Here is a 23,670-nt window from a genome sequence, read left to right on the forward strand (position 1 = left end):
ATTAGATGAACTATTACCTTGGTGGAATGGAGTGCAGGGAGTCCAGCAAAGTCCAGCCACAAGATACCTTAGCTTAAAAAGAACTTGCCTTGTAGCTGAGAGCATATCAGGGTTTTTCGCTAAGGTACTGCGTGGAAGAAATGCTCCTTGTTCACTGTTAGGCTTATACAAATACACTTTACCACCCTTTAAGCCATAGGGACTAGCAGCTTGCTACCTTCTTATACAAAAAACCAAAACCACCCTGACAACACTAGAGTTCTGTATATCCTATCCCATAGATAGTATGTAGTCCACACAAAAGTATAACCCTAGTGCAGGCTTTCCCCAAACTTGGGTCTCCAGCTGTTTTTGGACTACAACTCCCATCATCTCTAGCTAGTAGGACCAGTGGTCACGGATGATGGGAATTGTAGTCCAAAAACAGCTGGAGACCCAAGTTTGGGAAACCCTGATCTGGTGAGAGGTGTGTTTGAACTGAGGCCTGACACATCAACCACGAAACATGCTGAGTAGCACATTGATGACTTGGTTCTGCATGTCTGAAATAAGAATTACAAGTCAGGGACCTGTGAAAATTCACATTCTTTTGGGATTAGTGTGCCAGTTAGAAGCTGACACATTCTCTCCTGCATTTAGTTCTTCAAATTAGCCCAATTCACAATCCCCTCACAATGCTTTTGGTTGGCAAAGGGCAGCCCCCTCCCATTTACTGCTGGAGTGGGTGAGAGCTGGTCCTGCATGTCTCTCTGCTACCACTGATTTTAGGTGACTTGAGATTGCAGCTCCCATCTGCATACCAGTTGGCAGGGAGGGGCCTGAACCCAATTCTTGCAGGGTTGTGTGTGTGGAGTTGCTCTTACCCCACCTGAGCTGCCCAATTTAGCACCCTCCTATTCTGTGCACAGACTTCCCGCTTTATAAATTGATATACAGGGAATAGGTTGAGGGGATGAATGAGAAAAGTATTAACTGCTCTGCAGCCCTGCCCACACACATTATGCCGAGTCTCACCAAAATAGCATAGAAACAATTTTTTATTATAATACCTATGTGTAGCTGTAGTATTATTGTCACAGTTGCATTCCACAAGTGTGCAGCTATGCACAAAACCCAGCCTTGTAGATACTTTCTCAAGGGATCACTTTTTCAGTCACTAACACAACCTTACCTCTCCTACCACCCCTGCTGCTTTTCGAAATGTGTTTCTTTTTCTGGCAGCCATCCTTGGCTCTTGCTTGTGCAGTGCTGCAAGAAATAGCATTTCCCGTTCATTTCCTGTAGGGTGGAGGCGTGTGTTTCTCGTGGCTGGGGAGCCATGCCATTCCTGTGCTTGGCGCTTTTTCCTTTTCCAAACCTAGAATTGTGATCTGCTTGTGTGTAAATATCTATCGTATGATCCGCTTGTGTGTAAGGATGATTTTGAAATGAAAGAACGAGAAGGTCGTCTATAACACATTCAGGGTTGTTTTTGTTTAATGCAAATCTTGCCATACATGGAAAGGTCCGTTGTTCCTGAGTGTGTCTGGGCTGACGTTGCCAGCCTTGCTGTATCAAAACCTGCAGCTGGAGAGGACGCATGACAGGATTTCTGGTATTTAACTGGTCAGGAATTTGAGTGCATAAGGTGCAGTGCTGCTTTTCACCTGTCATGTTCTTCTGGGAGAGAGGCACCTGTCCCAGTAAGAAGCAGCTCTAGCCAGAGCTATAAATCCAGTCCTACTGGATGAAGGGCTGGAGCTCAGGACCAGAGCATCTGGAGAGATGCTGCCAACCAGTGCAGGCAATGCTGAACTAGATGGACCAACTAGTAACTGACTCAGTATAAAGCAGCTTCCTATGAATTTTTCTTGCCTTTATTCCATCTGTACTTTAAAGCTTCAGAGTATAAAATGATCATGTGTCTGTAGGCTACTTTAAATGAAAGAACAAGGGGTAATCTAAAAACTCCTGTTTCCCGCTTTGCTTTAGGCAGAACCCCCTCCTCTCATAACCTGTGATAACTGTGCCTAAGCACTTTGAAGTGCTTTCGAAGTGCTAGGTGGGCAGGAGCTGGGACCAAGCAACGGGAACTCACCCTGTCGCAGGGATTCGAACCGCCGACCTTCTGATCAGCAAGCCCTAGGCTCTGTGGTTTAACCCATTGTAAAATGTACCTGCTGGCTAATAGCACCATATAAATAATAAACCATAAAACATTTAGGGTTGTGTGTGGTTTAGTAATATCCAAATCCTTCATGAGAAAGACTGGGAAGGATCACAACAGGATCCTATAGGCAGTGTGCCATCTTTGCCTTTTCAGATTTATTGTCAAACGCTTTGAGCATTCTGGAAAACGGCTGTAGATACGGGGGTGGTATTCAGCCATGTCCTACTCAGAGCAAGCTCACTGAAATTAACGAACCTAAGCTAGTCATGCCCACTAACTTCAGTGGGTCTACTCGTGAGTAGGGATAGATAGCTTTGAGTACCACCCATTTGATTTAACACATTTAACTGCAAGGAGCACAAGATTTAAAACGACCACCATCCAGAAGTTCAGGGGTGGGGGTGGGGAAACCCCAACAAAATAGTTTCAACAAACTCTAAAAGCAATGAAACTATCTTTACAAGTTCTAAAAGAAAAGAAAAGAAAGGTATGCAGTGTTCCTTATGATTATTGTTTGAATTGCTTCCGTTTTAGGCCCACTTACCTTTTGCCGTGATTGGCAGCACAGAAGAAATCAAGATAGGGAACAAAATGATGAAGGCCCGGCAGTATCCCTGGGGGACGGTGCAGGGTAAGTGATGGCTCTGGCTGTGGTGACGTTTTTACCCAGACCAGAGTTGCTATTGATGTGTGCAGAACAATGAACCTAAGTAAAAGTAGCAGGAATTAGAGACACCTGGGTCAAAAAAACCAGTTCCAGCCAGAATTGTAGTTAGTGGGATGATGTTCACGAGGCAGACGGGTAGCCCCTCCTGCCAGTAAAATTCTGTCTGTTTTAAAATGAATATAGAAAACCCCAGAGCCCTTTGTTTGTAGTCCAGCCATTTTCTTGCTAGGTTCCCAGATTGCTTGTTAGCAGCACCTCAATAGTCGAGTATGGAATAAATTGGGAAATCCTGATCAAGTGGATGCTCCCCCCCCCCCCCCGGCCTCACTTTTGGATTCCGGCCTCACAAAAGAGATGCAATGTTTCTTGAACCTCTGGTGGGTAATTTCCCCACAACATACAGGCCCTTATCCCCTGCTATGTTATCTAAGCCTCACTCCACAGAGATAGGAAAAGGTTTGAAATACGCAAGTGGAAAAGACCGAAGTGTTTTTATATGTACTGCATAAATGCCCATATGAATAGATGACTGACAGCCAGCTGTACTTTCCCATTAAAAAATGAAAGCACCCATTGGCCCGCAAATCTGTGTGGGAACAAAATAGCATTGCTTCATCCCCATGGCAACTCTGTGGGTGAAAATGGTTTATTCTTTGCATTGGAAGATGGTGTGGAAAACCAGTTCAGTATTAGATGGGAATAAAGTGTTGTAGCATGTCACTTCAACCTTTATTTCTGTGGCTAACCCTGGAAATACGTTTCATTAGCAGGGGTTGGGCCTAGCATGTTAGAGTAGGCCATTCCCTAACTAACAATGGTTTCCCTAAGCATGGCTACTACGGCCAGGCCCTACAAATCTGGCAACGGTGAAAAATTACCCCAGGCCAGAGCTTCAACATTTTGGAAACTACAAGGACTTACATATAGCACTTCCACACTATTAACCCTTGTGATTGGGTGGCAGCATGACTGGCCAAGCACAGTACAAAACTGGGAAGCTAGGCTTCTCTTTTTGCCTTTGGTTGAATAACAGAGCAGAGCGACTGCTACACCAGTCTTAGCCAAGACGACATCCTCTCCTGACGTGGTTCTGGTTCATCCTTGGTTTCCCAAATATTTGGGAGCCGTTGCTAGGTAGCAGTGGGAGCTGCTTTGCAACCCTCAGTTTAAAGATAAATAACTATAAGAAGGATGAGCAGCAGGGACCTTGAAGTTGCTCACCAATAGTTAGCAGAAACAGGTCACTAGGTTGCTGTGAGATGTATTTCTATTTGAATTATAGCAATTCTTTCTAAATTTGCACATATAAATTATCAATACATATCTGCTCCCTCTTCTCATTTGCTGATGATGTACCAGCAGCCACCTAGTCATTGCCAATGTTTCGGTTGTACTTACCTTAAGCTAAATCCATCTAGCTGTCTTACAGGGTACCACTAATGTGGGTGATGCTATGGGAAACACCCATAGTGAATACTGCTGGAAATAAGTGCCAGTAACAGCTGAACTGAGAGAGAACACTTTTCTGGGGTTTACTGTGGGTGGATAGACTTTTCTGGAGTAATAATTTGTTTATGTCTAAGAATATTTTGAAATATTATTGCCATTATATACCATTTCCTCTCTGTTCCTCTATCATCCAACTTTTGCCACCTTTCCATGTTTTCTTCATGTTCCTGGTTTGCTTGGGGGGGGGGGAGCGATGTATAGGCTTCACTGTACCAGTTCTTTTTTTCCTCAAGGGGAGGTTCAAACTTCTTGTTTCCTTAACTATGGAGGACTCTGTGTAACACATGCTTAGAGCCACTTGCATTCAAGTGGCCCTTCCTCTTTTTACCATGAACAGTGGAAAATGAAGCGCACTGTGACTTTGTGAAGCTAAGAGAGATGTTGATCCGTGTCAACATGGAGGATCTCCGTGAACAGACACACACGCGCCATTACGAGTTGTACCGGCGATGTAAACTGGAGGAAATGGGATTTAAGGACACTGATCCAGACAGCAAGCCATTCAGGTATACAGGCATCCCCCCACTTACGGCCAACCCACTCGTGTGTGACTGCATTTACGTGCCGTGGTGGCGAAACAAAAAACAAACAAACAAATAATTTGAACCAGGAAATGGTTCCAAAATAGTGTGAAAAGAGCAGGACAGAGCTGGAGGTTGTGGGGAGGGGGGGGGACAGCTTGCATGGCTGCTCAGAGTGTCTCATTGCCCCCACTCATTCATCCTCCTTGACTTTCTTCTTCCTTGGCCTGCAGAGCCATCACTCTCTACCCAACCTGCCCATCCCTTTGCTTGTTTTCTTTTATCAGTTTTGTTCCTTGGGCAGGATCTGAGAGACCCTCTGCCCTCCAATCGCTGCTGCCCCAAAAGCAAGCATCAACATTATTTCTTGGGTAGGGGGTAGCAGAGAAATAAATAAAAACAAACAATCTCCAGCAGCTTCCAAGACTTAACAGGGAGGGTGCCGAGAGGCCCTGCAGTGGCACTAGGCACAAGGAGCCACTCAGCCAATGCCCCATTGAACCCACTGACCTCCAGCTTAATCTTCTGGTCACTGGAGGCAGGCAGGTCGCACACATGCGTGTGCAAGGGTGCATTGCCACCCAGGGAAGGTGGGTGTGATGGATGGGATTTGCTGAGAAAGAGAGAGAGCCGCTTCCCAGCCTCTCTCAACAGCAACCTCCCCACTTTATGCTATTTCACATATACACACAGCATCTGGGAACGTAACCCCCGCGTAAGTGGGGGGACGCCTGTATTTCACCAGAATATTACTACTAGGCATTGGTGAGACATGACTTGAAAGGAACACTTGCCCACTTAGAAAATATGAAATGAACAGTGCCAACACTTCGTTAATTGGCCATGGAACACAGTGAGGAACACTGAATTTTGGGTCTAGTAGTGTGTGTCTGGAACACATGTCCTGTACCAAATTTTGACTTTCAGAGAATCTCATGTCATGTTTTTGAAAATTTAGTTTCTAGTCCTCATGGCTTTAATGAAGTGCTTGGAAACATATATGGACAGTGTGTAGAAAAAAGCTTCAGTGCCATGTGCCGTTCCTTGCATGGTTTCTGATCTCTGCACATCCTCAAAATCTCTTCCATCTATGCTGTCTCGATCTTAAAAACACCTTAAAATATTTTGAAGCCGCAAACAATTGAAGGATAATTGAAAGATTATTTCATTCTTGTCCCAAGGAGGTTTGTTGCAGTGAGAAGAAACTTACCAGCCTCAGTTTACCAAAGGTTTTTAAAGTTCCCCCTTTTCAAACTTGATGCCTAGAAACATGTAGCAATTAATTTTAACAAAAACCTAAGTCATGGCATTTTGAGATTTAAGGTCCTGTTTCACACGGTTCAGCATTATCACAGCAATGCATATTTGTAGACTCTCACGGCATTAGTAGGTTTCTGGTTGCGTGAGTGGCAAACAAAATTTGATCCTTTCCCTCTGCCTGTTCTGTATCGCTCTGAAATGTTTCTTTTATCTCCTCATCCTCCATCCTGTCACCTTAGTTTACAAGAAACCTATGAGGCCAAAAGGAATGAGTTCCTGGGAGAGCTGCAGAAAAAGGAGGAGGAAATGCGGCAAATGTTTGTGCAGAGAGTTAAGGAGAAAGAAGCGGAATTGAAAGAGGCTGAAAAAGAGGTTAACGTGATTAACTTTTATTGACTGTGTTCTCTGATTTTTGGCTTAAACTGTGTGTGTTGCCCAAGTTAACTGTAACCAGGGAGGTTTATTTCTGCACATTAATCAAGGCTAACTAGTGCTAAATTTTTCTTTTTATTATAAAATATACAAATCAAACAAAATTAATATAAAACGTATTCTATATCAATCACATAATTTTTGTTATTGGTGTAATAAAACTATCATCTCACAGTTGTTGGTTCACTTCCACACCATGGTAAGCTTGTGTTTTTTAAAGTTAACAACTGAAAACTTATCTATGTAACCAGTGTTTTGGGAATCTCCCAGGCAAGGACCTAGCAGCAGACTCCTGGAAGACCGCCCCCCACTATAAATATGTTGTGTCTTCAGTTATGTCTAATTTAGTTTGTGCTGGGGAGGGGGGGCAGAGAGTAAGCAAAGGAAAAAATATACACTATATCAGTGGCAGCAATAGGAAGAAATAGGTATTCAATGGGTTGAATAATTTCTGATTTAGAAAGCAGGGCTATTTGCTCACCCTATCACATTCTGATAATACTACATGCATCTTCTCCTGATTTTCCTCTCGATCTTGCTACAAAACCCTTTTCACATTGTCTACCTCAGGCATAGGCAACCTTCGGCTCTCCAGATGTTTTGGACTACAATTCCCATCATCCCTGACCACTGGTCCTGTTAGCTAGGGATCATGGGAGTTGTAGGCCAAAACATCTGGAGAGCCGAAGGTTGCCTATGCCTGGTCTACCTGCTTTGCTTTTCCTGGCTTGTACTGGAAAGATACATACCATGGTCTCTGGCATAGCATTTTGTCTGAACTTGAGATCATGTGGTGTGTGCTTTTGCTCCCAAGAAATCACAGTCTGTAATCTAAGAACAACCCGCAACTACAGATTGTGGCTGGCTGGGGTTGAAACAAACCATGATTCCTATTTCAGATGTAACTAAGTTAGGGTTTGTGATTTGTTTCGTCTCAGTATGAGCTGGAAGCAGCAAAGCAGGCATGACTTCACTTGTGGACAGTAAGCAAGCCATGGTTGTGACAAAAGTGGAGAATCTCTGCCTTGTGGGCCAAATTTGGCCCACTATGGGTCACAGCTTGGTCCATGAAACCATTTCTCCCAAACAATCCACCTAATACTGTATGTGACATCAGTTATGGAGCAGGTTGGAACATGTATGGATTGGCTGCCCAACGGAGTCTCAGTTGCACAGCCTATCGTAGCATAGGTGTTCATACTGCTGGGTTGGCTGCATGACTGAGTTCTCCATGGAGAACTCAACCAGGAAGCCACTCCCTGCAGAAAACAGCTGTGCCAGCCCTCTGCTTGGTGCTTTGTTGAGCATAGGGTTGGCAAAGTCCCTTCTGCTGTGGTTCCCAAGCACCCAACAGCCATTTAGCATAGCAAAAGGGACTTTGACAGGTGGGCAGGACAATGCACCTGTCAGCTGATTTATGGGTTTGTCCTCTCGCCCACCTGCCCAAGTTGGCCTGCAGGGGTGGGGCCAGATAATGTTATGATCTACCAGGCCCAAAAGATCCCACACCCCAGCTTATGGCTTACTGCAATGTGTGAACATAGGCATTGACTTGCTTCTCCAAACTCCTGCAAACAATGCATTGGATTTCGGAGCATATTCTTGGGTGTACAGTCTCTTCATGAATAGCACTGGTTGCAGAATTATTAGGTCTTGTGGTTGCCTTGTGCAGAGTGTATCCTAGAAACACCCTCAGCACCCATTATGGGTTTGCATTCTGTAGGGAAAGCAATAGCAGTGGGCAAGCTGTCTTTCAGGGACAATTGCACATCATCAGTGATTTCCTTTTTGAGTAGGTTTATGAGGAACCTAAAGGCTCCCTGCAGCATAGCTTTGAAATCTCTTATGCCAAGCATCTATCCCCCAGTACCAGCACTTACCCTGGGCTTCCATTCCAGTTGCATGAGAAATTTGACCGGCTGAAGAAGCTGCACCAGGACGAAAAGAAGAAAGTGGAGGACAAGAAGAAATCCCTGGATGATGAAGTCAACGCATTTAAGCAGAGGAAGACTGCGGCTGAATTACTCCAGTCTCAGGCTCAGCAGGCAGGAGGCTCGCAAACTCTGAAAAGGGACAAGGAGAGGAAGAAGTAAGTTGGTTTTCAGTTGGGTGGCATTTTGCCTCATCATTTTCTCCCACCGCCACCCTTGCCTTGGCTTTTGTACTCAAGACTCTAGCTTGAGTACAGGCAAGGGCTTGCGACAGTATAGTGGGAGACTACAATGTTCTACCTCTAACAGTTGTTGCTATAAGTGTTTCCCCTGCCCCACAAGTCTTTGGCCCACCTTGATTTCATGCTGGCAAAAGCTAGACAAGTGAAAGGCCTATCAGGAAAACCTATTCCTATAGCACAAGCCTAGGCCTGTGCTAGCATGCAGGAATCGCCTGACAACAAGTTGTTTTTTTATATGCTGACCGCTGTACAGAGGCCACATTTTAATTGTTCCATGGGGCAGCAGTGTCTACATCTTAATTGGCTTACCCCGTTGGCAGGGATCTTAACCTTTATTTTCACTTCTGTATTAAATTGAACTGGTTGCCGCTCATCATCACCAATGGCAGGCATATAGGGCTTTTATCACAGACATGGAAGGATAGAGCAACACTTCTACCTTCATCATCTAGCCTTCAACTTCAGTACTTAGATACATTACTCCATTCCAGTGCTTGAATTACAGGGACGAAGGTAGGGAGCCTTTAAAAAAGAGGAGGGGAACCTGTGGCCCTCCAGATGTTGATGAATTACAGTACACATCATTCCTTTACCATTGGCCATGCTGACCGGGACTGATGGAAGTTAAGAGTCCAGCAACATCTGGAGGGCCACAGAATCTCCATCCCTGCCTGGTAAAATCTATCCCCTTAGTCTTCTAAATGGTGCCAGAAGTTAAGGATAATTCCTTCCCGTAATTTGAACATTGCTCAAGTTGTCGTATCTTAAATTTTGAGCAGTTTACACATGTAGATCATGAACAAGCCCTGCAAGTTGCTTTTATGTCAGGTTTTTTTTTCTTTTAAAAAAATACAGAGTGTAAAATCAAGATCTGATCACTACCACCCCACTTTCATTTTCGTTTTTGGTGCACTCAGTTGCCTTCATCTTCCTTAGTTGCCATTTGTATGCTATTTTTACAGTTAACCCTGCCGTTTGCTGCATGGTGCATGAGGGTACGTTGTGCTGGTAAGCTTGACTAAATGAAATAGCCATTGCAGTGGGATCCGAATGGGCACTTTTTGCAAACAAACACAGTGTATTCTGAACCAGCAGTTTGGCCTCTAGTACAGTGTTTTTCAACCTTTTTTGGGCAAAGGCACACTTGTTTCATGAAAAAAAATCATGAGGCACACCACCATTAGAAAATGTTAAAAAAATTAACTCTGTGCCTATATTGACTATATATAAAGTAATTTTTCAATTTTTCCCACGGCACACCAGGCAACATCTCGCGGCACACTAGTGTGCCGCGGAACAGTGGTTGAAAAACACTGCTCTAGTAGATCCAGCAATCCCAGCACATACACACTCTCCAGTTATGTGAACTGCCCTCAGATCCTCTGATGAAGGGCAATATACAAATTTGAATAATAATAATAATAATAATAATATGCCTCTGCTACTTTTTTCCAAGAAGCAAAGGGCTCTTTAATCCCTTCCTGTCCAGCATGAACCAGCCACAAAACATGTCTTTTAAGTTCTTATATGTACTCCTGTTACTTAGACATTTTTTTGTCTTGGCTTGACTTCTTCATAGCCTAAGGTGCAGTGGTGTGTGACAGTGGAGATACATGCCTCTTTTTCACATTGGAAAGGATTAATAAGCCTATTGCCCATACAGCAATCAGTGGAGCCAGCATTTCCTGCCCTTTCCCTCTTGCTCTGCTTCAGAGTTGTAACCCCATTAAAAAAAACACAACTAGTTGCTGGGTAGAGGTCAACATTAGGGTCCCACAATAAATTACCCTGCCACCAGCCAATCTTCTAGCAAGGAAGCATGCACTCTTAACAGTGCCCGTGTTCAGTATGGCATCTTGTTTGATTCTAAGCTACCTCTGTGCTGCTGTTTTGTTTTGTTTCCCCTGTCTGGGCCTGGTATGTAATTTGAGTGGGAATTATTCTGGGTTAAATGTGCTTTCTCCTGAACAATAAGTATGCAGAACAAAAGGAAGGGACGCAAGTGGTGAGATGCAAAAACAATGGTTTGCTCTTCAAGACTTGAAAAAATGAGCTCAAACAATAGGAGTGTTTTATATGGGGCCTGAGAACATATCTAGGGGCTGGAGAGTAGCAGGAGTAAACATTGTGTGTTCTTGTTAGCTCTGGATTGTTTTTGGCAGGCCGCCATATGCAAGACTGTGGCGTGCTGGTCAGTGGCTCAAATAGGCCTTCTTCTTTCTTTCTTTTTGTTCCTAAGACAATTTGCAAACATGCCCTTTCTGAATGGGAGCATTTGTCCTTGCCAAGTGCAATAGCCAAAAATCCTGTTCAACGATTCACAAAACACTTTCCAGTATTGATTTGGCCTGAAAAGCCTTGCATGGCTTCCTCATTTTTGCCAGAGCACAAACAATTTGCATCTAAGTGAACAACCCCGCTGCAATCGGCTGAAAACTGAAAGGCTGCATTCATGCTACTGTGTCTTCAAGCATGTTTAAGTAAAATTAAAAACCATATTAATGTGTGTGTTTTCCCCCTCCCTTCTGTAAATGAGGGACTGGGGTGGGCAGTGCACAGCCACAGGCTACATAAATGTGGGCACCCAGATTCTTTGGTGTTGCATATATTTTGCTAGCATATTTGGAACCCCAGATTTAAACATCAGTTTTAAATGTCTAGTCCAATTGACAATGTGATGTCTATATTTATGAGCTCAATGGCTCAGGAACCAGGCAGTTAAATACTGGCCCAAATTAATTCTTTTCTGTTGATCTCTGCCTGTTATTGAAACTGTTTCTTTATTTCCAAAGACAATTATTTAACATACAAACAATCTTGTTTAGATTATTCATGTTCAGTTTCAGAACAGAAGTATCACAATTGATACAGCAATCACTGAAATTCACCATGTTGATGTAATAATGAGCAAATTGCATGTAACATCCATGCAAACGACCTCTATGTCTTATTTGTTTCCACTGTGGCCAAAGTATGTTGCCCACCCCTGTTACAACCATATATATTTTATTAACTTCCTTTTAATCCAGAGAAACATTAATCTTTTTTCTTTCTTCATTTTCAGTTCAGGTTTCCTGTAGATCCTATTCTTTTGCTCCAGAAACGACCACCCCGCATTTTGAATTAACATGCAGTACATTTCTGTACCTACCTGCCCATCTCCTCCCCACTGCACACACACCCCTTTTTGCTTTTGTTTTGCTTTTTTCCTAAACACAAAAAAGAGGCTGTTTTGGTGAAGAACTCCGCAGCAGTCACTTCTGTGGAGCTGATAAGAAAGGCTCTGAGTAATTTTCTGTCTTAGAAGCTTGCAGGACCAATGTCCTAAGACGTTCTTTGTCGGCATCTTATTAATGCATTGATGCGTGTTTCTGCATGATAGGGCAGCATGTTCGCTTACTACTTGTTCTGCAATGTCTGAGCCCTGTTGCAGACTCTCTAAGAAAGGCAAATAAATAAATAAATAAAGTTGTGTGCAAAAGATTCCTTCTCCCACAGCCCAACTTTCTAGCTGCATTTGGACAGTTGCAGAACTTGTCACAAAGGCCTGATGAAAAAAAGCGTCAGGGATGTGAGCCCCGATCTGCACTATACATTTTAATCAATATCATATGACTTTAAACGGGTGGTCTGATGGTACCCAAAGAGTTCATCATCATCATCCTGGAAAAATGTGACCCGCGGGGTGCTTCAAGGTTCTGTCTTTGGCCTAGGCCAGGTAAATAGACTGATCCTAGCCTAGGGCTTGCTGATCAGAAGGTTGGCAGTTTGAATCCCCGCGGCGGGGTGAGCTCCCGTTGCTTGGTCCCAGCTCCTGCCCACCTAGCAGTTCGAAAGCACGTCAAAGTGCAAGTAGATAAATAGGTACCGCTCTGGGGGGAAGGTAAACGGCATTTCCGTGCGCTGCTCTGGTTCGCCAGAAGCAGCTTTGTCATGCTGGCCACATGACCTGGAAGCTGTACGCCGGCTCCCTCGGCCATTAACATGAGATGAGCGCCGCAACCCCAGAGTCTGACACGACTGGACCTAATGGTCAGGGGTCCCCTTACCTTTACCTATAACATGTTTACTAAGAAGTCACGCTGAATTCAGTGGAACTCAGCTTCTTAGTAAGCATGGTTTGGATAGAATTATTTTATCTGAACAAAATTCCCACAGCTTTCTCTCTAGGGACGTGGGAGACCCTTTATAAGAAGTCAGACCATATCCTAAACCTGTTTACTGGCAACCCTTTCATTTCAGTAAAGCTTGCTTCAAATCTGGTATTGCAGGACTATCCCCTTAAATCTGATTAAATTTAAGTATTTTGCCTTGTAGTGTCAGTTAAACATCAACTATATTTTAGAAATGTGACTTCTTCTCATGATTAGTTTCGAAAATAGTTAGTATTTTTCCTTCCCAAAAGTTGAAAAGAACCATATATATATTTCCCTTTGGGAAAAGGAAATCTTTCAGAGCCTGCAGTCTTTTACATGTATTTCACTTTAATTTGGTGGGGAGAATTACTGGTACATTTTTAATGTGAGAGTTCAAAGGGTTCAGATAATGGTGAAATACTAAAATCTGTCTAGTTTAAAGAAATACAATATGAACTAATGAAGCAGAAAAAAATATAGCATAAGAATACTGAGAAAAAAATATGGCCTGGCTTAATATTCATTCTCTCCCCCCCCCCCAAATCCTGGAAACCATAGTTCTATACGGAATAGAGGTATTTGGAGGAGAAAGCAATTTTGGATTAGGTGGTATGCAACTGTTGTAAGTTGATAGTGTAGGTGTGACTCTATATGTGTCACCTTCAACACCAAAAAGAGGTCTTCCTTAAATGCACAAGTGAGGAAGCTCTCATGACAGCATTTCATCTCTGTTTTGGATTTGCAACAACCCCAGCTGTCTGAGCACCTGTTTCTATTTGATGGCATCTGTTTCAGTTTCAGCAATGGAATCAGACTACTTGCGAGGGAGGGTGAGGTCCTTTAGCAGTAAAATACACGTCTGCCCTTTAGCTTTCTCCCTTAGGAACAACCCCCCCCCCTCAACCTCAGGATGCAAAAGTTGGCTATCCCTGAGACAAACAGCTAAAAGAAGCTATACTGTAATCTGATTACAGTGTTTCAGTGTAGACTCCCCTTCCCCTGGAAACTTGCATGCACGACCCCATTATCCTTAATTGGATTTCTAGACAAACATGTACACTTAGAATCACGAGTATTAGTCTTGGATTACAAAGATTTAGAAGTGAAATCTTTGCACTGAAATCTTGAGGACCCCTTAAATGTAACAAAATGTCTTTCTTTGTGTTGCTTTGTTACAGTCTATATTTTTTATGGAAAACTTTTTTTAAAAGAATAAACTTCTTTCGTACATTAATTCTGGTTAATACTTTTTTTTTGTTATTTTGCCCTTCTTTTACAGTAACCCATGGCTGTGTACTGAGTAATTTCCCTTGAGTACATGGGCTGGAATTGGACCTTCACTTATTTAATACGCTTCCGTTCAGCCATGGTCTTCTCATGATGCTTCCACCAATGTGTTAATCTAGATGCATATTCTACATTAATCAGTATCTGATTTATTTTTATTTTATTTTTGACTGTATAATAGTGTGTGTTTGTATACCATGTTAAGTAACACTATATAGTTTGAAGAAGCTGTGGAATTTTTAGGATACCAACCTTGTTGATAAGCCCCCATCCCAAAGGTACTAGCCTATTAAAAAACACATTTTTACTAGCATGTTGGAGGTTAGCTTCCATCCTCTGGCGGCTGGGTTCGCCTCTGTGCTGAGGGAAGAGTATTCTACCTTTCTTTGCCAGGCCACCCCCTCATCTGCTTGCAGTTTCTTATCACCTGTGGCTAGCAGGCTAGTGCTTAAATGCAAGGCTGTTCCAGGCTCAGTAATACAACAGTGATAGATTCCCTATGCACAATTGTCCTCTAACTCACTTGTGCTCATAGTCATGTAGGGCAGGGATGGAGAACCTGGGCAGCCTCCAGATGTTGCTGGACTCCCATTCCCATCAGCCCAGCCATAATGGTTAGGAATGATGGGAGTTGCAGTCCAACAACCTCTGGTGGACCACAGTTTTCACATCCCTAATGGAAAGAGAACTTGCAGGTAGGGACCACAAGGACTACCTACTCTCACTTGAACCCACCTGACTATTAAGATTATCTTCTGAAGCCCTTCTTTGGGCCCCACCATCAAAGGTTACCCAAAGAGTAGGGCCTTTCTGATTGTGGCTCCTTTCTCAACCCCAGTATTTGGAATCCTGACTACGGGTGGGGTGCACATGGTGCTGAATCTCAGTGTCTTTTCAGTACCAGGTTGTACCCTTCCTTATTTGCTCAGGCTAGTAAGTCTGAGTAAGAGAAAGGCTGTGCCAATCACCTTCCAAGCTAGATATACTAAGAGCTGAACCTGGGACATTTTGCATTAAAAGCCTGTGCTCTACCATGGAGCCTGTATGGTTTTCTCCTAGCATTACCCTGTTGTGCCCTTATCTGCCAGCAGTGCAAGGCAGGAAAATTCATAGCAGTGTGAAATACACAGGGCAACTTTTTTTGCTGCAAGAGATGAAAAACTCCAACATAGGACTACTGTCCCTGTTGGTAGTTCTTTTTTTCTCATTACAAATAGATCCATTCTAGCCTATGCTGGGATTGAAGGAATGCCTCTGGCTTTGCTGGGTCCAAGAAGTAGCACCAGTACTGTAGAATTACTGCAACCCCACAATGGTGTGAAGGGATTCCAGCATCTCCCCTGCAAAAGTATACTGTCCTTGATTCCACTGAAAGCTTCCCCAAACATGAGCCCTGAAACTCCACATTCTGCACAAATGTTTGTAAACAGACCTACTGGAATGTTCTTACTGTTTTTCCTGGCTGACCATGTCAGAAAACTGCCTTGAACACTCAGAAGCCTCCTGAGTGTGCTTCTTTCCAAAAGTGAGGAAACCAAAGTAATAGAAGCCATGTCCAAGGCAGCTTGGGGAATTGTGGGAACTGGAGTCTGAAGAAGAGGGAAGGGACAATATCCTGCATCTGTCAGAAAATGCCTTCTGTTTAAAGGCAGCATTGTCTATCAAACCAGGGGCCTTTGCATCCTGTGGTCATCCAAGCTTTGACCTGCTACCCTTGGCTCACCCCAAAGTCTGCCATTGTGAACCTCGGTCATCCTTGCCTTTGTATGCATGGATCAAGGCCCTTGTTATCCCACACTATGCTTATTTAACTCATTACACCTCAGCTGGACCTTGTCCTGTTGTCAAGATGTTGCAAAGGCCCTGTTTGTAAATGTCTGAATCCAGCAAGTGACCCCCTATGTTCTTAACAAAAGTCCTTAGGATGTAGTACCTTCCAAATGTTTTTGACTCCAGCTTCCATCATCCCTGATCATTGGCTGTGCTGGCTGGAGCTGATGGGGGGTTGTGGTCCAAAGCATCTGGAAGGCACAAGGTTGGCTACCCCCATATTAGTCGAGTGTGTCGCCATACCCTGTACCCTGCCTTACTGTTGGACTTGAGCCCCAATTCATGCATTTGCCAGGGGGCCAGCTCTGACCTAATGTGGTGATTGGGTGGAACCAGAGCTCCTCCATTGCACCAATGGAGGACAGTATTCCATGCAAATTGGAGCCAGTTGTGCAGACAGCCCTTATGCCAATACCCTTTTTCTGGGGGTTAAGAAAAGCCCCATAAAGAGCATCTGTGATCAGCTGTACATGTGAATGTCATGATTCACATGAGATGTCTTCTGAATGGTGGAGGAGCCTCTGCCATTTCTTCAGCATGCTATTTCAGGGTCTGCTGTTGGTGAATATGTAAAGAGGAAGGGGGAAAGAGAAGGGCAAATGCTAAAGGGCCTGTTAAATTTATATATATATATATATATATATATATATATATATATATATATGTATGTATATATTTCATTTAACCTTTCCATCTGGCAAACAAAATTGTAGTTCTTTGGTCTGTTGTTTTAATTACTTTTGATTTATCCTAGCAAAAATACAGTACTGGTTTTTGACTGGTGGGTTGTTTGTTTCAGGACAACATCACTAAATTTAGTTAAAGTTTGGAGTGGGGAGAACAGTTAAACATTGTTTATATACCATAATGATATTGTTGTTATATGTGTCAATATTTTGGGGGACATTTAGCTGGTCCCACCACTTGGAAAAACAGGTAAGGTAGAACCTGATGTGGTTAGCTTATTGAGATGTGATCCTCAACTGCTGTGTACTCAGGTACACAAGTGTGTTGCTCACACACAGCTATATATTTATGGGGCAGGCACCTAGCAAGATCAGAAGTTCTGCAAGATTTTGAACAATAAGCACTTTAGAGAAGTTCTGTATGGATGTGCAGATGACCTCTTAGAATATCGATTAATATTTGAAAGAAGGTTCCTTTCTTCATTGGCCAATCACAGTAGCTGCAAAGTTACCATTATTACCCTTAAGCCAGTTGTGGAAATACGTTTGATATTCTTCAAATTTGTTAGGATATTTAAATGCAACAGAAGGGTGCAACTCTTAACAAAAGACCCAGATTGTGATATGGTGAGGCCTCTTCCTGGTGGTTCAGATGGACGGAAGGGTTGAAATCAAGAGCACACTCTTAATGGCATCAGTTGTTCCCCTGGTTAGGTTAAACAAAACAAAAAGGTTAAAAATGAACCTGCAGCTGCGAGTGGCTGTCTTGAGAAGTGATGCAGCCTCCATAGTCAGCGCAGAAGGTAGGCCGATCGTGATCCATGGGTCACGACCAAGGTTAGGGAGGATTCCAGATATTTATTGTTGAACTTCAACTTCTGTTTTTATTTTTACTATTAGCCATGGTGGTACAGGCTGATAGTTGTAGTCCCACATAATCTTGAAGGCCACAGGTTCCTCTTCCCTACTGTAGGAGGGTGCTCTTTTGCTGCTCCACAAAAACAAGCAAGGGCTGTGTCCATTGATTTTAATTACATATTGATCTCTTCTTCCAAAAAAGCTCAAAGCAACCTACTCATTTTACCCTCATTACAGCCTTGTGAGGTAGATCAGGCAACCGCAGAAGTTTGGTATCCTTTAAGAATGGAGATGTCATGGTGTGGGAGCAGTTTACGATTTCTTCCTCCATGAATCCATGTTCAAGTGCAGGGTGCCACTGACTGTGGCAGCGGGAGAAAGTGACAAAGAAACGGTGGAGGAGCACTGTTGGCTTTATGCCCCTGCTTGTAGGCTTCACCTCAGAGGCATCTGGTTGGTGCCTCTTGGGAAGAGAAAGTTGCATTAGGTGCCCTGAGTCAACAGGACTGCTGTTGTGCTGTTTCTTAACCATCCTCCAAATGTTTGCACTGCACTGAAAAAACAAACCCTCTCTTTCCATATATACTTTATTGTGCTTCCATGCATTTTGTTAAAAGTGTGTTTACAGTCTAACTCCACTATAAGGTTTATTGTGCATTGTGCCCAAATATTTAACATGCTTGAACTCTTCTGATGCATCAATGCTGCTCTGTTTGGGGCCCCAATGGTAGCACAAGCATTGATCCATTCATCTGTCGTCTTGCTCTCTCTCTCAATTTAATTGTGTGTGGGATCTGTTTTTTTCCTGCTTGTTCTTTGAATGCTTCTTCCACCCCTCCTCGCATTTAATTGATGATCTGTGTTTTTTCTCTCCCCCCACCCCGCCTCTCTCTCTTGCTTTCTTTCTCTAGCTTTTTCTGATCTGTCTCCACCCGCTGCTCTATGTCTGATGGAGAAGATTTCCACTTGAGGAAGAGTTTAGGAATTCCCACCCTGTTTGGGAGGGGGAGGAATGAATAAGTCTTTGGATATCTGGAAAGACTTGGTTTTGTTTTCCCGTTTTTTTTCTGATGTGCATGGGGTGTGTTAAAAGCTGAGGTGTTTTGTGGTTTTCACTGCAAGACAGGGAGAATATTGGAAAGGCAAACATCTGTGTATCAGTTAAAAGCTTTGAGGAGCAACCTAAAAGGGGCAGGCAAATTATTGATGTAGCCAAGTGACACTGAGACAGATTTTTTTTTAAAAGCAAAGTATTTCCTTTCTATTTTGCCTCAGTATAAATATGATGGGTGGTTTATAAGTATCTGTGAAAAAAATGTGCTAATTCGTTGGTTTGCTTGGATTAAAAACTAAACAAAAACTTTAAAAATACAAGTTTTATGCAATGAACAGCAAACAGAGAAACACGCGACTTTGCTACCTCTTGAGGAATATTTAATTTTAACACTGAAGCAAAGGACAGTGCGGGAGGGGTTGGGGGGAAGTATATTTTTCATTGGGGTCATAGATAACCTCTGCCATTTTGAAAAAAAATAATAATCAGGTTGATTGAGTAATATTTCTCATTTAACTTTTTTTTTTAAATTAAAAAAGGTCCACTAAAGTTTCCACAGACCCTAGTGGCTGAGGAAGGACTGTGAGCCAGAAAGCACACCATTTATACATTTTCACTACAAGGATAGCCTTAAGCAAACTACTTACCGTATATACCCGAGTATAAGCCGACCCGAATATAAACCGAGGCACCTAATTTTCCTACAAAAACCTGGGAAAGCTTATTGACTCGAGTATAAGCCGGTTCACCTTTGCCACTGTGGAGGAGGAGGAGGAACGAGCAGCCCGAAAGCAGCCCTTTGGGCTGCTCCTTCCTCTTCCTCCTTTGCCAAGTTTGCATTTATGCGAGCAGTTCAGGAATGGAACAAGCTTCCTTAAGAAGCGTTCTTGTACGCTTCTTAAGGAATGGTTAACTGGGGAGAGCAGGTGGCGGCACGAGCGGAGAGAAAGGGCTTCTTTCTCGCTGCCCCCACTGCCCGCCTCACTCAAGTATAAGCCGAGGGCAGCTTTTTCAGCACAAAAAATGTGCTGAAAAACTAGGCTTATACTCAAGTATATACAGTATTCTTCCAGCCTCAGCTGTCCACCCTCCTCCAGTCTGAGAAAATTCAAGCTGGCCCACCTGGCAGTCATGTTGTAAGGATTACCATGGTAAAATATGTGAAGTGCTTTCTGAGCACTGGGGGAGGGGGAAACATTTTAGTAAAGACTTAAGTATTATTAACCATGATTAATTTAATCCCTGTAGTTCAGCCCTTCCCAGATGTCTTCTGGGTTACAAATTTACTTTTCTATTGTCGATATCAAGGTTGTGGAGAAATTTGTCTGTAATTGGTCATCTGTTTCTTTAAAAGTTATCATGCAAGTCAAGTGTTAACTGCCCTTAATAATGCATTTTCCGAGCACTCCTGGAACTTTTCTGGAACGTTCACTGCATGGGGGTCTGTTTCCCAATACCTTGTTCTCTTGTCTTTTCTCTCTCTATTTTTTATTTTTGGTCTCTCTACAAACAAGAATTGTGATTTGACAGCTGCACTCAGTATCTATTTACATGACCCACACGAAAGAACCAGCACTGTTGAGCTTGATACCTTTCTAATGTTGTCAATTTTCAATAAAAAGTAACCCTCCCAAAAAAAGAGACATTTCCCCCTGGTAATTATTTCTGGAATCCATCAAATGAATTGTGTTCACTGAGCTACAATGTTTAATTCTATATCATTATTTTTGATGCACACGTGGATTACGTCACATGTGGGATCAGTCTACATTGTATTTGTATGTCACATGTTATTGGGAGTAAAACAGCAAAGAGTTTATTGTTTTAAAAGACTTGCAAATGCATGATGACTTATTGTCAAAGATGGAGAAGCTGTGGCCCTTCAGATGTTGCTGGATGAAGACTGTTTGCATCCCTCACCATTGGTTATGCCAAGCAGGGAGTCATCTTAGTTGCAGTCCAGCAGCGTCTGAAGGGTACTGCAGGTACACCTGGTATAATGTTTTGTGAATTCTAGTTCATTTCAGCAGATTTAGTCCATGAAAATGTGTACCATAATACTGTGGCACTTCGGTTTTCAAACGTAATCCGTTCCAGAAGACCGTTCGAGTTCTGAAACATTCGAAAACCGAAATCTCAAAACAAGCCTCAAAACGGAAAACTCAGTACAGAAAACTCAATATGGAAGCTGCATGGCATGTTTGACTTCCAAGGCTTGTTTGAAAACTGAAGCTTTTACTTCCGGGTTTACAGTGTTTGAAATCCGAAATGTTAGTCAATGGAGACGTTCAAAAACCGAGGTACCACTGTAAATTGGTTAGTTTTTTTTAAGTGCTAAAAGGACTCAATGGGTTGTTTGCTTCCCCACTCCTCCACATGCAGTTGCTGGGTGACCTTGGGCTAGTCACACTTGTCTGAAGTCTCTCAGCCCCACTCACCTCACAGAGTGTTTGCTGTGGGGGAGGAAGGGAAAGGAGATTGTTAGCCGCTTTGAGACTCCTTAAGGGGAGTGAAAGCATAGCTGTCAACTTTTCCCTTTCCTTGCAAGGAATCCTATTCGGAATAAGGGAATTTCCCTTAAAAAAAGGAAAAAGTTGACAGCTATGAGTTAAAGGCAGGATATCAAGTCCAAACTCTTCTTCTTTTCTGTGTCAGTCATATTTAGAGTAGACCTATTGAAATTATTGGGCATGAGTAACTTGAGGCCATTTATTTCAGCTGGTATACTCTATGTAAAACTTGGTACAGCTGTTGTTTTGGCTGCCACAAGCATGATTACTGCTCTGGAAACTATTAGAGCTGCAATTTTTTATTTGTTTCATCAGTTAGATTAGTTGATTTTTTAAAAATAATAATAAAACAACCCTTTTTAATTGACTAAAAAGTCATTCCACATTTTAAAAAACATATTTTAAAATGTTAATTTTAATAGGCATGGTTACAGTAACAGCAGGTGATAGGCACCATCTTAGAGAGGCATTCCCTTCTTTACTCATGCAGAAGGGAATGCCTCTTCTAAGGTAATTGTGACATATACATACAACATCTTTAAAAGAAGCACGCTTGTCATCTTCAGAACTCCTGTTTTCTAAACTGCAAATACATTTTATCGCGTGATCAGCTTCAAAGTCTAATTGTCTTGCAGTGCAATCCCTAAACATGCTAACTTAAGGGGGTATGGTCTATTAAGTTCACTAAGACTTATCTCTTAGTAAACATGCCTAAGGTTGTAGTGTAAGATTTATTTAAGTTGAATGACATCATTATTCATCATCATAACAAACCATTTGTCTTGCCTACAATTTATTCTGTAATTTTATACAGAAACTATACAACTGTTCCCCACCAACTCATTCACCTACCCACGCACTCAGAAGTATGGTTGACAGCAGTAGCAAGGAATAACGTAAGCCCAAGGTGTCTTGGAGGTAGTCTTCTTTGATCATGTGCCTTGTTATAATCTGAAATTCACCAAGAACCATCTGTGAAATGACACTATCTGTGTGTCATGTTCCAATATCAAAGGTGTGAAGAGAGCTGTTCTCAGTGGTTGCCTCCCAGTTTTTGTACTCCCTCTACAAACCCACCACCACACTTCAAGACAGATCATATTTCAGAAGTGTAGTAAGTTCTGCCAATTTGGGATGGGGGCAGATCAGGGCTTAGTTGGGAAGGGAGGGGTGATACTTCAGTGGAATCTGACAAAAGCAGGGGGTGGTATGATTTTTGTTACCTATCTCAAGTTTCAGCATTTCCTATAAATCTAAGTCAGTTGATGGATTTCAGATTTGAAATAAACACACTGAATAGCATCATGGGGCTGATGTAGAAATATCCTTATTAAAGCTGTTGCAAGGTAGCATTTATCCATAACAAACAACACACCCCAACCCAGAGATTAAGTAAACATACAAGCAAAGAACTTGCTGTATCTGTGCTTACTGTGCTCATCTGTGTTTATGCTCCTCTCCCTCCTGATGCAAAAGAACTGCTGAAGCTAAGATCATTGAAAGCTTGTTTTGTGCTACTCCAGGGGTAAGAAACCTTGAAGCAGTGGATTCAGATTACCATAAAGGAGATTCTGACTAAACATTAGGAGCAACTTTCTGATGGTAAGAGCTGTTCCAACAGTGGAATGAACTACATTGAAAGGTAGTGGACTCCCCTTCACGGGAAGTTTTAAATGGGTTGGAAAGCCATCCACCAATGATTCTTTAACTGTGAATCTTGCATTGCAGGGGGTGGACTAGATGATCCTTTGAATCCCTCCCAACACTACAGTTGTGTGATTCTAGCTCAGAATAAAATCTATGTCGACAGTTGTGCTCATATGACTTGGGGGTAAACATATTCTTGATTCCAAATATGGATAGGTTTTAGAGAAAACTGTTGTGTATTAATTAAGACATTCTGTCAGCTGGGTGGAGTAATGTCATTGGTCAGTTTAAGAGTACAAGCACAATCCACAACCTGATTGGGTCCCGCCGGAAAGTTCGAATATTATTGGTTCCCGCTTAAATGTATCTATCCTCTCTGTACCAGTGTGCCTTTAAATAGAGCTTCCCCTGCCCCCTATTCCCCAGTCTTGTCCTGTCCTGTTGGTTACCTTACAATAAAGAGCTGTTCACGAAGAAGTGTCGCTGGAGTTATTGTTCCACGAACCCAAGACACAACAAAAACCATAACATTAAATGCATTCACAGAACCATAACATTAAATGCATTCACAGAACTTCCTCAACAGCAAACATCTGCTGTCTTCATAGAACTGTAGAGTTGGAAGGGGTCACGAGGCTCATCTAGTCAAAAACCCCTTATAATTCAGTAAAGTTTCACCCAACGTGGGACTCGAACCCCAAACTCTCAAAGAATGATTCCATCCTCCTCGCCTTGCCGGCCGAAGCGCTCTCGCTCGCTTGCCTGGGGCTCTTTCCCTCCCCACCTCCAGGTGGTGCTGTGCGAAAAGCGGAGCGCGCTCCTTGCGGCCGTTTCCTCTCTCTCTCTCCCCTAGGCTGCCCCGCCTCCTCCGGAGATCTCGCGCGGCTCGAACGTTCCATCCCGCCCACGCGAGCAGCGTCAAACAAGCGGAAAAAGAAGAGATTGAAAGGA

At 42.9% G+C, this 23,670-nt stretch overlaps 1 protein-coding gene across 5 annotated transcripts in view; it reads left to right on the top strand.

Annotated features, from left to right (window-relative positions):
- Window positions 1-19,031, top strand: part of SEPTIN6 (septin 6) — a 49,048-nt gene extending 30,017 nt beyond the window's left edge. The window contains exons 6-11 of one of the 5 annotated variants that reach the window (XM_033138360.1): window positions 2,684-2,780; window positions 4,663-4,831; window positions 6,346-6,478; window positions 8,437-8,627; window positions 9,674-9,719; window positions 18,420-19,031. In XM_033138360.1, coding sequence (XP_032994251.1) covers window positions 2,684-2,780; window positions 4,663-4,831; window positions 6,346-6,478; window positions 8,437-8,627; window positions 9,674-9,677 — 594 coding nt within the window. In that variant the 3' untranslated portion in view covers window positions 9,678-9,719; window positions 18,420-19,031. Of the gene's footprint in view, window positions 1-2,683; window positions 2,781-4,662; window positions 4,832-6,345; window positions 6,479-8,436; window positions 8,628-9,673; window positions 9,720-11,775; window positions 12,159-14,126; window positions 14,468-18,419 lie in introns of those variants that run through there. The other 4 variants (XM_033138359.1, XM_033138358.1, XM_033138356.1 and 1 more) reach the window with 4 other exon arrangements.
- Window positions 19,032-23,670: the final 4,639 nt, after the last annotated feature.

Source organism: Lacerta agilis, chromosome Z (assembly GCF_009819535.1).
Source record: "Lacerta agilis isolate rLacAgi1 chromosome Z, rLacAgi1.pri, whole genome shotgun sequence".
Taxonomy (NCBI): domain Eukaryota; kingdom Metazoa; phylum Chordata; class Lepidosauria; order Squamata; family Lacertidae; genus Lacerta; species Lacerta agilis.